Here is a 17,822-nt window from a genome sequence, read left to right on the forward strand (position 1 = left end):
CAGCCCTGTCTTAGGAAACTTTTAAAGTCAGATGTCCTGCTGTGTTTTTGCATATTCTGTTGGAAGCTGCCCAGAATGGCTGGAGCAACCCATGTCAGATGGGTGGTGTAGAAAAATTAATAACTACTACAAGTTACTACTACAAGTCCCATCATCCCTCAGCAATTCCTTTGCTGACTGGGACTGATGGGAGTTAGTCCAAAAGCATCTGGAGTTCCTTAGGTTTTCCACCCATCAGTAGCTAGGTGGATTTCGGCAGCATATGAACAACAGGATTCAATATGACCTTAACAGATTGGAGAAATGGGCCCAAGCTAACAAAATGAATTTCAACAGGGACAAATGTAAGGTTCCACACTTAGGCATGAATAACCAGATGAGCAAATATAGGATGGAGGACACCTGGCTTGCCAGTAGTACAGGTGAAAAGGATCTAGCGGTCGTAATAGACCACAAGCTTTAACAGGAGTCAACAGGGTGATGCAGCAACAAAAAAAGCTAATGCTATTCTAGGTGGCATCAAAGGAAGTCACAGTGCTGCTTTAGACTGCATTGGTCAGACCAAAACTGGAATATTGTGTCTCCATATCCCCCACAGCAGAGCTCAAGGTGGCTTAACAAAAAACATTCTTAAAAAAAATAATACAGCACAATAAAAAAAGTTGAGAGTAAAGGTAGCCAACGAAAAACAATTTCAATTAAGACACACTCCAGCACTTTAAAAATTATTAATTTAAAAACTTAACACACTTATGCCCAAAGGCTTTTGGAGGCAAATAGCAGGTTTGGTGTGTATCAGTTTTCTAAAAAAATTTTTAAGAAAACCTAGATAGTTTTTATTTTTTTTAATGTCAGGGGTAAACGCTACCTACAATCACCTTCCCTTATCTTCCTGCTTCTGTTGTTTCCATGATTTATCACTCATGATCTCCGTGCTAAAGCAACTACAATCTGGCAGGCAGGGAATCCCATTTCCACACAAAACAAGTCCATGTTCAGTTCCACATCATGTATGAATGCAAAACTGCAACAGCATTTCCCCTGCAATTTTGTTGCTGCCTGCAGTTTATTCTGGTTTTGCCGTTCACCAGAATGCAGTGGACCCTCATTCAGTTGGTGGCATCCGTCTGTCTGGAGACAATGGAGGGGTGCAACCTTTGGGGGTGAGGTCAAACTGTTAGAAGGTTTCAGTGCCTGCTGTGGCTGTCAAGACCGATGCGAGAGAGACATGCGTTGTTGCAGCCAGGGCAGAAGAAAGGCCTAGGTGCAACAAAGCATGTCTCATTCAGTTAATGCTCTGGATTTGGAGATCTCTGCAAACATTGTCCACATATTTCCAAAACTATCATGAGAGCTAGAAAATTGCCTCTTCCTTTTGTTTCCAAGCTAAGGCAGAGATTCCCAGGGAGTTGGATTGTGGTTCTGCTAACATGACCAGAGCTCCCCCGCCCCCGCACTTCCAAGGGAATTGAGGCCCCTGCGGCCCCCATCGTGATTTTCACTGGGCGCTGTATAGCTGTCGTATACCAAGACACCCCCAAAGCAGACCGAGCGTGGCAGAAGCGCTGCCCTTACCTGCGGCTGCAACACAACTTTGAGGGGGACTGTCACTCTCTGCCCCGAACCGCTCACCACCTGGGCTTGCTGTACGGAGGACACACCCAACGTCCCTTGCTGGCCGGAGGAGGTGGGTGGGGGCTGCTGCAGAAGCTGGATCTTCTGGGTCCCAGGCTGGCCGCCGAGTTGCTGCTGTCCGGGCTGCTGAACTTGGAGCTGAATGGTGACCACCTTGGCTGGCTGCCCTGGCGCGCCCTTGGCCTGGCTCAGGGCCGCCAACTGGTTGCCCTGGAGCACAATCTTGCCCGGCAGGCTGCCCAGAACCACATGGCGCTGCCCTGGGGCGCCTCCACCCGCCGGGGGCTGCTGGAGGACCAAGGTGATGCGTTTCGACTCTCCCTGTAGGGAGGAAAAGGGGACTCAAGAACCAGAAGAACATCTCAGCACCTAATACATTAAGAAGCTGCCACTCCCAATTAAGGAAGGTTACTCCGATATACCATTACAGTGGCAAGATTGTTATATACCAAGACGGAAAGATTCAGCCCTACCCACTAGATGGACCCACTGTTCGATTCTCAGTATAAGGCAGAGTCCTATGTTCCCCACACCTGGCCTAGAGGCTCCTGAATTCCTAGTGACCCCCTAGCCTAAGAGCCAGTGATCCAGAATAAGGATATAAAGGAGCTGCCTTGTATTGTTCCATCATCGGTCAATATCGTATGGTGTTCTCTCAGGGGAACCTCTCTCAAGGGTAGCAGTTCCCTCTGTTGTTGGACTACAACCCCCATCATCCGTGAACACTGGTCCTGCTAGCTAGGGATGATGGGAGTTGTAGTCCAACAACAGCTGGAGGCCAGAGTTTGAGAAACACCGGGTTAAGATGAGAGGTGGGAACTTGCCCAAGGTCTCCCAGGGGGCTTCGTGGCCGAGTAGGGATTCAAACCGTGGTCTCCCAGGTCCTGGTCTAACCGCGCGCCATGCTGCCTGGATCAGTATTCCACCAAAGCCGGCCGCCCCAACACACCCGACCCCTTTCTGCTTGCTCACCTGTGCTGGAGTAGAGGTCAGAGTGACGGCAGGCTTGAGGGGCGTGGCTCCAGGGCTGCCTCCCGGCTGGCTCTTGATGGGCTGGAGCACCAGCTGCTTGACAGGCCGGCCAGGCTGCACCAGGCGGTGGAGTGTGGCTGGGGCCCCCGCTCCAGGGGACACTTTGGTGGCCAGCACTGCGTTGCCCGAGACGATGGAGACCCCTGGCCGCAGTGGGGTGCCTGTCAGCACCTTGGCGAAGGTCACTTTGCCCCCATTGGCGGCCCCGATGGGCTGGGCTTGGATCTGGGCCACGTGGGCCCCCGTCACTGAGCTACCTGCCGGCGCCTTCAAGATGACAATCTTCGGGGCGGCAGGTGGGGCTGCGGTGACAGTGGCGCCTTGCTGCCCTCCGGCAGATGAAGACGGCACTGCAACTGTCGTGGTGGTGGCAGAGGAGACGCCCATGAAGGGGTTGCCCTGGCTGAGGACTTCCTGGTCCTGGGGGGCCTGCAGGAGCCCCGGCTGATCCTGCTGCGGCAGCTCAGGCACAGCCTCAGGCTGCGCGTCCGAGAGGGGCAGAGCCTGCGGCTGGGGAGGCTCGGGCTGTGCAGGGGCTGGCTGCTCTTTGGCGCCCCCTGCCAGGGAGTCCAAGGCACCGCCTGGCAGCCCCAGGGCCTCCTCAATGGGGTCTGGGGCTCCCTGGCTGAAGCTCTCATCCGTCAATGAGTCCAGGCCGAAGAGGTTGGGGTCATCGAAGAGGTCCATTATGGGGTCAGCCATGGCAGAAGAGAGAGGTTCAGCTGCTGGCTGAGGGAGGGGGCTGTCTGGAGGGGCCCCTCCCCAACTGCAGCGGTCCAAGGGTCACAATCAGGTGGGGTTGAGCCTCATGAAGCAAGAAGAAGGCGGTCTAGAGCTGGCTGGAAAGGAGGAAAGCATAGGGCTTTAAGTAAGAAGCAACACAGCAGATTTCCATATCACAGAATGCCCAAAGGCCACCAACAAAATACAGCTTTTTACACCTGTTCCAGTTTCAGAACCTCCTCTGCTTTGTTCTCTCACCCCCCCCCCAAATTAAACACACAACAGCTCTATCCGATTACATTTCAGCAGCGCCCATCAGTAGAAGCACACACCTCTCTATGCCCCTCAACACCGCCAATCGCTCTTCCCATCTCCTCTTCCAAGTTTGAAAATTCTAAGGAACTGGAAGGATCTAATTAGTTCATTTAGAAAGGAGCAAAAAACAGGAAAATCTAACTCATAAAACCACCAGGCATGCAAGTGTTTGCACGGGCCACGGCTGAGCATTGCCCGCCTTAGGAATATCCTGTGCAACAAACAATGACCTTCTAGAATCCCAGGGCTCAAATGCTCAATGGTATGGCCCCCTGCTTTACATGCAGAAGGTCCTATGTTCAATTTCTGCTATCTCCCAGTAGGAAGGCCCCTGCTTGAAGCCCCAGAAAGCCACTGCCAGTCCATGGCCACAATACTGGGCTAGAAGTGGGAACAGAAGAGCCTGTTGGGTCAGTCCAACAGCCCGTCTAGCCCAGCATCCTGTTCTCACAGTGACCAAGCAGATATGCCAATGGGAGGCCTGCAAGCAGGACTTGAGTTCAAGAGCACAACATCGCTCTCTCCTGCTGTGGTTTCCAGCAACTGGTCTTCAGAACATTGCTGCCTCTAACTAGGGAGGCAGAACATAGCTAGCAGTTGGCATAAGGGAGCTTCTGATGTTCCCATTTACTTGCAACTCCTTTTTAATAAGATATGCAGATGATTTAACGAACACAGGAGTGGCCGTTTCCAATTCAAATAACAGACCCCCAGAAGACGGCTACAGACTTTCAATCATCTGATGCGCAACTCAATGGCTTCTCCTGTCCATCAACAGGCACCATTGTAAAGGAATTCCATTACCACCCACTCATTTTTGCTAGAGCATATCTGGGCTCTTTATCTGGTAAAGATCGAGGCATCAAACGGCAGCATTGAGAGCACGTGTAAATGAGCCAACAGCTCAAATTAAGCATATTGGGTCCAATGCTAGCCCTACTGAAGTTAATAGATATGACTAACTTAAATTCATTCATTTCACTGGGTCTCCTCTAAGTTGGACTTAGTTGGGAGACATGCTTGAACATTTAAAATGGTGGAGAACCTGCGTAAGGATCTAAGCCGGGGTCCCCAAACTAAGGGGACTCATTCATCCAGCCTCCGCCGACCCCCGCCGCCCGTTCTTACCGGTGCTGTGCGGCTGCCCACTTCCGGGTCGGAGGAGCACCGGAAATAGCTTGTGCGCATGCGCAAGCATTATTTCCGGTGCACATCCGGGTGGGAGGAGGCCCATGCACATGCGCACAAGCTATTTCTGGTGCTCCTCCGACCCGGGAAGTGCACCGGAAATAGCATGTGCACACGCTTATGGGCACACACTCCACAGCCCTCCACGCGATCGGCGCTAGAGGCACTGGCCCGATGTGCAGTAAGTTTGCTGACCCCTGATCTAAGCCATGGACAGTGGACCTGTGGCCCCCCAGGCGTTGCTGGACTCAAACTCCCATCAGTCCCAGCCAACATGGTCAACAGTGAGGAGCAATGGGAGCTGCATCTACAGGACCACAGGTTTCCCAGCGCTGATCTAACTACAGAAGCTAACAACCCATTGCTGAGAACAGTGCAGGACATTCTTCAGAAAGAATTACAGAGTACCATAGGAAGTGCCTACACAAAAAGGACCCAAGAGCTTTGGTTCATCTGGCCCACTTCTGGCAGTGACTCCCTAGGGCAGGGTTGAGGAACTTGTGGCCCACCAGGCGATGCTGGGCTATAACTCCTTGGACACTGGTCAATAGAAGTTGGGAATCCCAAGAACATCTGGAGGACCACAGGCTCCCCATCCCTGGTTTAGCCCACATAAGTAGCAGCTGAGTCCATATCATTGGTCTGGAGATACCAGATTGACCCACGGATCTTCTGCATTCAAATGATGTGCTCCACCATAGAGCTACGACCTCCAGTTTCCTAGAGTGGATGGGGTCAGCTACTCAGTTTATGCAGTGGCTTCTCATTTGGGAGCACTGAACCCAGAAAGGCTTGGAAATCTACAGCAAGCGTTGTCATTTAGCAGTCACCTGAAGCTTTCAGGGCTATACGTCAACACGATGCCCTCCAAACAGAGCCATGTTCATAATGGGATTCCTGCCTAATTTGCACTGAGAATATGCGACACACGATTTTTCAAAAATAATAACGAATCACCCAACGCAGAACAGAAATAAAGAATTCGTTTCAAGCATCCAAGCGCAAAGAAGGGCAGAGAAGAGTTTTGGAATAATGTCTTTCAGGATAGAAAGCGCTGCCTAGAGTGCCCTTAGGGGAAAAGGTGTAGCTCATTGGTGCAGCAGGTCCAATCTGCAGCCTCCTCAAGTACAGCTGGGAAAACACACCTCTTTGAAACACTGCAGAGCTGCCAGTCAGTGGAAACAGTGCTGAGCTAAAGGAAACAATTTTTGACTCAATATAAAGCAATTTCCTATTATTGTTGTTGTTGTTTGTTGTTGTTGTTGTATCAAATAATTAAATAATTTTCTCAGCTGTCCTTGTCCTTTGCAAAAACCAAACCACACTCTTCTGTAAGTGTTCTCCCAGAATAACAAAGTGAAGCATGGAAAAATCGCTAGCAGGTCTAGGAACCAAAGGACTCACAGTTTCCCAACAGTCCATTATATCTTTTCATATGCAGAGAATTCTTTTACATGGGAAGGCATTGAAAAAATACAAGCCTTGCCCCCCCCCCATGAGCCCTCTCCAGTCACATCTATCTACAAAATTAGCTCTGCTACAGGTGCCACTCATAGTGCAGTTGTAAAAAGTTGATCTTTTTGTGTGGCAGCACCTGAACTTTGGAACTCCCCGCCTGTGGACATCAGGCAAGGCGCCTTTGCTGAACTCTTTTTGGCACCCGCTGAAAAACATTTTCATTTATGCAAACCTATCTGGATGTGTGAATGTCAATGGGTTCTGATCTTTTTCTAGTTTACTGACAATGTTAATTGGTTTTAAACTTTCAGTGGTGGTTTTAATATTTCTTGCAAACAGCTTTAGAGGTTTTACTGCAATCAAGTGGTATATAAAGGTTGTTAAATAAATGTACAGTGGTACCTCTTGTTGTGAACGCTCCAGGTTACGAGCTCCGCTAACCCGGAAGTAGCTGATCCTGGTTGCGAACTTTGTCCCGGGATGCGAGCGGAAATCATGCGCCAGAAGCGTGTGCACGCGCAGCGGGAAGCACCATTAGCAAAAGCGTACCTCATGTTATGAGTGTTTTCCAGTTATAAACGGACCTCCAGAACGGATTCCGTTCGTAACCAGAGGTAGCACTGTATGTTCTAAAGTGCAAAGCCCAGCAATTCCCACCCCCCCCAAAACCATGCTTATGTTATTTCTGACATATGACTGGGTCCTAGACTCCTAGGAGAAAAGATTGTGTGAGGAAGGACAATTAAGAAGTTCTTTTCTTAAAATCATTATTAATAGTTAGCAACAATGCACCCTCTACCTCGAACTGTTAGCAGAGGAGAAATTTGCCTCTCCAGGGATGTCTGTACCTCTTGCCAAAGTAACTACACCCCCTCCAGGGAAATGAGAACAGGACTTTGTGGCAGCTTTGCACCAACCTCCTTGTGGAGAGAATGTGTTCCTGTTCATAGAACGAGTGTGGATGAGCCTGATGACAGCTGCAGAAACATAACTACTTGCAGGGAAATATTATCTACAGATTTTCCCTTACAAGGATTGCCAAAAAGCACCATCTATTCTAAAAATCCCTAAGCCAGATGCAAAAAAAATGCACCATTAAGGTATATTCCAAACTGCCCTGTGATCCTTGGATGAAGGGCGGTATAGAAATTAAATAAACAAACACAATAAAACTTTTTTCTTAAAAAACAACCCAAATAAGAGAGTTTCAAAAAACAGGACTATAGAAATAAAAATTTAGCAACAACAGGGCCCCATCTTATGGGCCTGGCAAAATGAGATGCCTCTTTAAAATTTGCATCTCAAGCAACTGGTGGATGATGGTCCACGAGTGGCACAATTTCTGGTGAGGAGGAGGAGGATGCAAAAACAAAGCAAAGAAGTTGTGGTTGCTTCTGTGCATAGCAGGCTATTCCAGGGTTAAACTCAAAGCCAAAATGTGTTTCTGCGTATCTGATCTTTAACCAGTGGGGTTGGGTTTTGTTTTATTTTTAATTAGCCAGAATCCATTGGACAGGTGCTTGTTAGATTTTCTGCAATTTTGGAATCTTTTCACCTTACCCCTTAATTCCAAGGACACAAGAGTTGCTTGTCCTGGAAAAGCCAGACAGAGACCACATCACCTATGGCTGCCCTTCAACACAGGTGGGTGACATAGTGCCCTCCAGAGGTGGGAAAACCGCCATGAACCCTGAGAATCAGCCATGCCTGCTGAGGCTGATAGGAGCCTGGAGACTGGCCACCTTTGGAGAGAGAGAGTTTGAGATCCTGCTCTAAAAGATAGGAATGTCAATTGACCAGTCAGCTAAGGTGTATCATCTGCCTTTCACCTGACCAATTAGCTGATTTAATTTAATTTGCATATTATCAAAAAACCAAAGAAGCGGTCTTGTAAGGGGGTGGGGAGAAATGCAAGAAGGAGATCTGAGGATGCACAACACCTAAAAGTTAGCAAGTCATTGTCAGGGGGAAGTACTCTTTTCTGTGTTCCCTTGCTCATGCTCTAGGTCAGGTGTAGCTAAACTCTGGCCCTCTAGATGCTGACAGACTCGAACTCCCATCAGAGACAGGGTGAAGGGAGTTCTAGTCCAGCAGCAACCACCCCTGACCCTTCCAGTCAAGACACCCGGACCAAAAACAGCCTCAAGAGAAAAAACAAAACAGAACAAGTGGGCCTTTTAACTTGAAACTATGTATTTCCACTCCCCCTGCTTTCCTTGGCTGTTTTACTGATTTAAACAGCCCCCACTAAAACAACATCCATCCCCTTTCCCCCCTGCACACCCTTTTTCTTGGGGTGAGCATCCTTGTACCCCACTTCCTATCCTCCTCACACCCCTCTAGTTATTTCAAGGGCTTTCTCCAATCATTTCGCATCTGCCAACAAACCCAATTTTGGACCCCTGCACACCTCTGAACTGAATCCCCTGGCCTCCCAACACTTCCTTCTCTCCCCCCCCCCCACCTAGCTAGCCTCACACCAGAGCCCCTTCTTCTCCCTCCAGTCCACCTGGCGGTTGTTTCTCCTCCATCCATTTGCACCCACCTGCCCCAACATCCTCCCTCCACCCAGCCTGGGCTCACCCTCCCTCCCCCAAAGCCTTGCCCTCTGCCTGTCTGCACACCTCTGCCTTCCCAGCCCCCTAATGCACCCCATTCTCTGCACGCTGCAACCCGGCATGCCTCCCCCCACCCTCTTCCATCCCTACGGAGCTCCCTACATAGCCTCCCTGCCTAAACCCAAATCCACTCCCAGCCGTGAACCCCGGCACCTCTTGAACCCACCATTTTTCTGCAGCCCCGGCGTTCCTTCCGCCCGGCAGCCAAGCCACCCCTCCCCTTACAAGCTCCACATCGTGCCCCCCTTCTTTACCGCCTCATCCGAGTGCCAGTTCCCTCCTTCCTTCGCCTCCTTCCACCTTAACCCCCAAACCTGCAAGCCCCAGTCCTCCCCAACCCCCCACCCCGCCTCCCTGCTGTCTCCAGTTTCGTCACTGTCCCCAAGCCACCCCACCCCGCTTACCTCCTGCTACCCACAATCTGCCTCCCCTCCCCCCCTCCTCGCCTTTCCCCCTCCACCCCCAAGGTCTCCCCATCCGTTCCTACCTAGCCCCAGAGCAGCGGCAACAGCTCCTCCTCCAAACCTCCGGCATCTCCTTCCTTCCGTGTGCAGGGAGGGGGGGAGCCAGGCCCAGCAGCTCTCTCTTCCCACTCCCCCCTTCAGCTCCCCCCCCTTTCAGCTAGCCAGACACAGAGTGCCAGCCAGCCTCTTTCCTCTGCTTCACTGCAGAGAGAAAGAGGGGCTGCCCCCCTCCCCTGTCACTGCTCATTTGCATCCCTGCATCTCATGTGTGTCTGTGGAGGGGCAGAAATACATCCCATCGGCTCAGCGGAGCATTTTGATATAATGCACAAACGAATGGCACAAAAAACGACACCTCCCCCCCCCCCATTTCTATGTGCATGCATATACACTCAAACACCTATCATAGGCCCCTGCATACATACATAGGTGCATTTATCCTGGCTGCTTCCTCTCCCACCCCAAACCGCTGGGGTATCCATTTTCGAAGGTGGGGAGCCCCACCACACCAGTACTTACGTGCACTGTGATTATTCAGCAGCACACTTTAAAATAATAATAATAATAATAATAATAATAATAATAATTCTCCATCCACTTGGGTGCATTGCATGCATTATGTGTACTGTTTCAAGGGCTCGAAAAGTAATTAAAATAATTTTAACCGGTCACTTGTATGAGAGGCTGATTGATTTCTCAAATTTTGCTTATCAGTAAAGGCAACCATTCTGATGCAAGAAACGGACTTTTTTAAAAAAACAACCCAAGTCTACAACCAAAAGTCTACAACCGATGATGCATACAAGCTAGAGACATCACCTAAGAAGCAGCATTTCTTCCTCCCTGTCGGAAAAGAGACAATAACTATCCGCAGTTTCATTAAGCGCTTTTATTAAAAACACTCCCCTCCGTAACTTTTCTCCCTTTAATTAGAGAGTCTCTTGGCCGATTCAACTGAAAGATGAAAAACTACCACCCGTATCAGTCATACGAATTAAAAACTACTCCTTCAACACTCCCAAACAACAGTGTTCATACACATGTATGGATGCCAAACACTTTGCCCCACAACAAAGGAGGAAGGATCCTATTGGGGCATTTGCCACAAGAGGAGCCCTCCCCTTCCTGTTTCACCTTTGGATATATTGTTTGTTCAAATACATGAATTTCCCCCCTCCTAAATACATTGTAACATTAACACCAGCATTTTTAAAAACATTAAATTTTTTTAGGCGGCTAGGATTTGGCTCACAAGACGGAGATGTGATGATATAGGGCTGGGGAGATGAGGACATTTATTGCTCCCCCACTACATAAAATTCACATGACTTGCTCAATTCAGATCACCCTCCGTGCCAAAGAAACACACACAATGCAAGCGAACACTGACCGGGTCCAGAATCTATGTCACAGAGTTCTGCCATGTCAATCCCCTCCCCTAGATAGATAGATATAATAAAAAAAATCGGTCCCAACTAGGTAGTCTCCCTTATATCTACAGTTCACATGGACAAGCAAGTTCTGTTCACAGATAAGTTAACCAAACAGCACATTTCCAGCAAGCAAGGAAGCTTCCTGCACAATGGGAGCTTCACAACGCACACCACGCAAAGCCTTTCCAAACCATGAGGATATATCCCATCTGCAAACACCCACCAAGTAGTCCCTCTTCAGAGAGAGAGAACCTTCAAACTAGGTTCTCAATGCATTGAAGCAACAATCTAGGCATCCCAAATGCAGTGGCAGCTTGGAACAATTTCTGATCACTCCACCCCAAATTTAGCTTCACATTCCCTGGTTTCCAAGCACAGTTCAATCGCCAAAGCCCTAAAACAGGAATGGACCTGTGGACCTGCAGATGTTGCTAGACTACAACTCCCATCATCCTTGAGCATTGGCGATGCTGACTTGGACTAATAGGAATTAAAGAGTCTAGACCATGACTTTAAAGCAATCTCATACCACTTCAACAGTCAGGGCTTCTCCTGAGAACTGCAGTTAAGGGTGCTGGGAATTGTAGCTCAGTGCATGGCAAACTAGTTTCTTCTTTTGAGGGGGGAATTCATGACTGTTAAAGTGGTATAAGTGTTTTAAATGTACAATGTAGATGTCACTCTAATTCTTGCCTGCCCCAATCAACATACTCAATGGTCAGGGATGATGGGACTAAACTAAGGACTACATCTCTTAATGTCACATGCTGGCATCACAAGCAGGTCTTTGGCCTGATCCAGCACACCTTGCCTTCTTATGTTCTTATGGTTTTTATTACTGGGTGGTTCTTGCTGCTCTAAGGAGCACATTTTTTAATGGTGAAAAGCAGCATGTAAACGGTGAACGACACACACAAGTTTTAGTTACGCCTTAACAACCTGGAAACATCCCAGGTAACTCAAGGTTGAATTTGGCAGTACGAGACAGCTGGAAGTTACGTTCAAGCTTTGCTTTAACCACCCTGTGGTTGATACCATGAGGCTTACGGCCCAGGGAAATGCCGGATTTCTATTGCAAGTTCAGAGCAGCAATAATAAGGAGTCAGGGAGTCCCATGATTCAAGTCTCACCTCAGCAACAAACTCATCCGACAGCTTTCAGCTGTTCTCTTAGCCTAGCAACTTTCGCAAGGTGCAAACACAACTGGCCTACCTTGCAGGGATATTGTCAGAATTACAGTTATAGTAGCGATGAAATGCTCTGAACGATCTAATGGTGTTCTATATTGGGGTGGCTAATCTGTGGCCCACCAGATATCCTTGGGCCCCAACCTACTCAACTTTGAGAAGGTGGTGCAAGGGCTCAGGCAACATCCCAGATCCTTCCCGCCTTGAAGGAGGTGCAAGGTCTCCCGCAGGGTCCTAGAGCCCTTAATTCTTCTTCCCAAAGTCCTGTAAGAGCTTGCCTGGCTATGGAAAGGAGGACTCTAGGACCCTGCCACAGCCCTTACGCCTCCTTCCCCGGCTGGCTTACTCTGCCTTTGAAGACCCTGGGATGCTACCAGAGCCCTAGTACCACCTTCCCTAAGCCTTACCAGATCCAGTACATGCATGCATGGGTGTTAATAAATAAATAAGACATTTACTTATTTCCTCCCCCTGCTCAAAGCTGCAATCTAGTAAGTTAAATAAGCCTAAGATGTGAGTTATCTGTAGTATTTTTGATGCCTGTTCACACCGGGGGATTTTTTTTGTTAGGTAAGCTCACCCAGACATGTAAATTTTATCATATACATTTGTTTTCAAAATCTGTTGATTTTTATCTATATTTGTATTTTTATTCTGCCTATTTTAAGCAAGCATTTTATAACGTGAGCAGGATTTGAAATATGAGCATCGGCATCAATTATTAAGATAAACAGGTTAAAATGGATGTATTGGATGTTATACATGAAATCTGCAGCATTGAAGGGTAAATATGGCAAGCATGGCGGGGACGGGAAGTCAATGGATAAAGAAATTTATGGTCTACGTCAAAATCTGTAAAGTTTTATTTTTTTATTTTTGGTGGGAAAATAAATTGAAAATATAAATAAACAAACAAGCATTTTATGACGTTTTGTGTAAACCGCTTATAAGGTTTTTTTTTAATTAAGTGGTACACAAATCTTACTAAATAAATATGTTTGGAGCCACCCCCCTGCTTGTTGGCTTGCATACCACCCCCTCAAAATAAAAAAAGAAAGATGGGTAGATCACTGCCAGTTGTTTTATGCTGGCAGTACATTGCAACCTCTAAGGAGTTGGACGTGGCTGCACCAGAGGAACACAGCTAGAAAGATACCTGTGGGATAAATTCACTTTTAGTCACGGAGTCGCATAAGTCAAAGGATCTGGGAAAGGCATGTGTCCGTGTTTTCTCCCTCACTACCTGGACACAGTTTGGTTAAATCTGTGGTGAAAATGTAACTTAGGAACAGCGATAATATGCATTACCAGCACCACCAGGTAAGACTGTCTCTCTCTGATTGGGGAGAAAGTGGCTTATTACAGCATGAGACTGCATATAGAGTTGTTAATTAGTTTTTTCCCACTTAAATCAATGAACTCAAAAGGTGCCTAGCATCAACTGGATTAGGCCCGTTCCCCTTAAGGAGAGACAGAGAGTTGTCTGCCTTGTGACAGACTGAAACACAACTTGTCTTCTGGAATCTGGCCTACTAGCCACAATAGCCATTAAAACGTCAATGTTTAAAATGCTCTGATCACCAGATGCTGAGGATTAGCAGGAGGGGATGGATATTCCCATCATGCCCTGCTCCTGAACCTCCCGGAGGCATCTGACTGGCCACTGCCAGCACACACTGAGCAGCCTTGATGGTCCAGCGGTTTGAACTCACTTGGCGATTAGCCAAATCCAGTTCAAAGCTCAGCTTCCTTTGACACTTGGCTATCACCAGGTCACGGGACACAAATCCTTCAGAATGTGGCCTGAAACCACTGCAACTTCATTGAAGCAGGATAGAAGATGCAGATTAATTCTAGATTCCGATGGGTCCAGTGCTTGCATGCAGACCAGGAACATGCAGGACGTGAACAATTTCCTAATCCATTTTCATCAACTTTCCGAGTCAACTCTGTGCAGTGGGATAAAGAGAGCAGGCAACAAAAGCGAGGGGAGTGGGTGTGTTTCATTCCATCTTAATCTCAAAGAGAGAGGATTGGGGGGGGGGGGAGGAATTGGATGACCTTGAAAACAATCCTTGGGTTACAAGGCATGCCTGCTGAGCGGAGGATGCAAACTAGGATTCTAATCCCGTGTGAAATTCTGCAAAACCAGGCGTGGTAGTTATGCCAGGCTACAATCCCACACAGGAAGTGTATCACTTCTCTAAGAGGAAGGGAAACGGCTCTGAAGTCGGATCGCAGCTCAGAATGCAACACACAGATGCCCCTCATTCACTTTCTTCTCCGTTTAAAAAACTTCAGCTTATTCCTTTCATTCCTACCACCAGCAAACATTGATGCAAGTCGCCTCCCCCCACCTCAATTTGCTCTATATTGCTACATCAGCATCTTTGCCCCCGAATCTAAAGAGGAAGACTGGGACTGGCCTCATTTCTTTCCCCTGCTTTGGAGAAGAAAAGGGGACAAACAATGAAAGACATCAACAGCTCTACTCACACACGTATGCAAGAACAAAACCCCACTTTAAAAATTACTCTAGCATTTTGAAGGCAATTGTGTTCCCCATTCTCTCTCCACCAACATTTTAAATCGCTGTTTCCCATTTTGGGCTATTTAGCAAAGACTGATGCCGCTAATATTAATATGAAGGGGCTGCCGTGAGCCAGCATATTTCCTTCAAGCAGCCATTATATGAGACCTACCCCCGCAAGCTACCTATTTGCAGAGGGCTCGGGGCGGGGGGGGGGAGAAACTTGGCAGTTTACCAAATGTGCAGAAAACTTAAGTCCCACTAGGATGGGCCAGAGATTTTGCCATGCACCCAAAATTTCTTGTCAGAAATTACTGTTGGCATTAACTTTGTTTTGGCAAAATCCTTGGTATGTGCAGAAGAAGTTCATGGACTTTTAAGCGATATCCCTGCAGTGTAAGGATGAACAGATGGACAATGAAAGTGGATCCCGTGAGCCCTAGTAGTTGCCAAGAGACTTACACTTACACAAGGCTAGGAAAATAAAGCACCCATCATCGACTATTTACTGCCCTTTCGATGCTTAACCATGTGTCTTACAAATGCAAAGCTTGTTTGGCTATCTATTTGGACATATAATGCTTGTGTTAATATATATTTAAGTCAAGAAAAAGTATATATGTGTCAGTGGGTGGGTAACTTTATATCTGAAGGAAGGCCAATTCTGCAGAATTCCTGCCAGCAGTGTGACACAAAATGACATTTATTTTACCCATGTAAAATACTTTATTCTAAGTATGTCGATCGCAATGTGATGGGAGTTTACTGCACTGCACTCCCAAGAACTACCTTGCTGACGGATCACTGTGAAGAGAGACAGAAAGCTAGCTCAGCAACCCTCCTGCAAAACTACAGTGGTGCCCCGCAAGACGAATGCCTCGCAAGACGAAAAACTCGCTAGACGAAAGAGTTTTCCGTCTTTTGAGGTGCTTCGCAAGACGATTTTCCCTATGGGCTTGCTTCGCAAGACGAAACGTCTTGCGAGTTCTTGCGAGTTTTTTCCCTTTCCCCCCCTTTTTCTAAGCCGCTAATAGCCGCTAAGCCGCTAAACTGCTAATAGCGCTAATCCGCTAATAGCCGTGCTTCGCAAGAAACTCGCGGAACAGATTAATTTCGTCTTGCGAGGCACCACTGTACATGCTACCTATCAGGGAACAGCACAAGAGAGCTCATCAGTGACCCTGTCTACAATTAGTACAGGAGCAAACCCCCTCATAAGTTCTTCACAGAAATGACAGATTGGGGCTCCTTTTATCCTCAGATCCCACTTTGCATTTATGCAAACTGACACTAGGTAGGCTAGGCAAGTGGCTTATTTGCAAGCCCGCTTTCCTTCCAGCAAACCAAGAAAACAAGAAGATACTCCTTGTGTTTAATTCTTTTTCTTTTCTTTTTCTGTAACTTTCAAAACTTTAATAGATTTTTTTTTAAAAAAAAAAAAGAAAAAAGAAGATGCTCCTGCTGAGTTAGGGAAGGATGAGCCGGACCACCTATTCCAGCCCCCTGCCCCCAAGGGAGGAGCAACTTTGTCACATGCCAGTCACCTTGTTCAACACTTATTTATTGCATTTATATCCTGCCCTTTCTCCCAAAGGAGCGGCAATGCAGCGAACACGTCACAATGGGAATACGACAAATGAACCCCTTCCTCTTTTTAGACTTCAAGAGCAGCAGCCTTTCAGGAGAGCATGGAAACTGACAGTGTGCACGCAGCTAACACACCACAACCAGCTGTGTCCATGGCTCCATCTGCACTGTCTCTGCAGAGATATGCACAATGGGAACCCGGGGAGCTTCACACTGGGCCAATAGAAACATGGGAAGCTGTGTTACAGAGAGTCAGACCGCTAGATCCATCTAGCGTCATACTATCCACAATGACCAGCAGCAATCCTCCAGGGTTTCTGAAAGGGGCCTCTCCCTGGAGATGCTGGGTACTGAACCTGGAACTTTCGGCATCCAAAACAAGCTGTCAGCCAACTTCCAGAACTGCTGTCCTTCATTGCTCTCAATGCCCAGTCACTTTACCTCTCCAAGCAGACAAATAGTGACCATATTGCAGAGATTAAGCATCCTTCTCCCTTTTGCCTTGCATTCTCCTTCTGGATGGTTGTCTGGACTGGGACCAGGAGAAGAGGACAAGCAAAAAGAGCAGCGGCCACAACAGCAAGGAGGTGGTGTGCCCAGCTAGAACATTTCATCCAAATAATAACAATAATAATGTAATTATTATTTATACTTCACCCATCTGGCTGGGTTGCTCCAGCCACTCTGGGAGGCTTCCAACACATATAAAAAAATAATAAAACACCAAACATTAAGAACTTCCGGGTACAGGGCTGTCTTCAGGTGTCTTCTACAAGTCGTATAGTTATTTATTTCCTTGACAGCCGATGCGAGGGCATTTCACAGGGTGGGTGCCATTGCTCAGAAGGCCCTCTGCCTGGTTCCCTGTAAGTTCACTTCTCACAGTGAGGGAACCGCACCAGAAAACCCTTGGAGCTGGACCTCAGGGTCTGGACTGAACAATGTGGGTGGAGATGCTCCTTCAGTTATACCGGCCCAAGGCAATTTAGGGCTTTATAGGTCAGCACCAACACTTTGAATTGTGCTTGGAAACGTACTGGGAGGCCCACCAAACATGAAGCCAGTCTTGGATGGAACTTGCCATCCCCAAACCAGGACTGGGGAACCATTGGACCGCCAGATGCTGGTCCAAATCCCTCGTCATCCCTGACCACTGGCTGTACTGGATGGGACTGATCTGAGCTGTAGTCTAGCAACAACTAGAGAGGACCAGCTTCCCCACCCCTGGTTTAAGGTCATGGGAGCTCAAAACAACAGCACATCTTTGTGGGAGACTTATTAGGCTAGTCCTCACTCAAAGCCTGATGAATCCTGGTTGGTGTCTGTGGAGGCTTTGGGGTTTTCTTCCTGGCCTATCTGAAGTCGAAGTCAGCTTTTGCAGTGGGTAAATGTCCCAGGAACTTGATGCCCTTGCTTGCCTACAAAAGCCCAGCTGGCTCCCCAGTTTGCCAAACAGCTGTGGGAAATAAATTATGAGGGACTATTAGGGCACGTGGAGAAGACCAAATGACAACTCTGACCAATGATGGGCTAAAGCTCGCCTCCTCTCCCCTTACGAACCAAAACAGACGCTGTGTTCCTCATCTGAGCTCCTTCTCAGTGGGCCCTCTCAGGAGGAAATTCTGGATGGTGGAAACACAAGACCAGGCCAT

General features: G+C 47.9%; 1 protein-coding gene across 4 annotated transcripts in view; it reads right to left on the minus strand.

Moving 5' to 3' along the window:
• The window catches only part of CHD8 (chromodomain helicase DNA binding protein 8), a 64,231-nt gene that overhangs the window by 42,885 nt on the left and 3,524 nt on the right, over positions 1 to 17,822 (minus strand). For all 4 annotated transcript variants that reach the window (XM_079951517.1, XM_079951514.1, XM_079951515.1 and 1 more), the window contains 2 exons: positions 2,608 to 3,506; positions 1,576 to 1,956 (listed from right to left, as the gene is read on the minus strand). In XM_079951517.1, the coding sequence (XP_079807643.1) occupies positions 1,576 to 1,956; positions 2,608 to 3,369 (1,143 nt within the window). In that variant the 5' untranslated portion in view covers positions 3,370 to 3,506. The remainder of the gene's footprint in view (positions 1 to 1,575; positions 1,957 to 2,607; positions 3,507 to 17,822) is intronic.

This window comes from Podarcis cretensis (genome assembly GCF_951804945.1).
Source record: "Podarcis cretensis genome assembly, chromosome: 13".
NCBI lineage: Eukaryota > Metazoa > Chordata > Lepidosauria > Squamata > Lacertidae > Podarcis > Podarcis cretensis.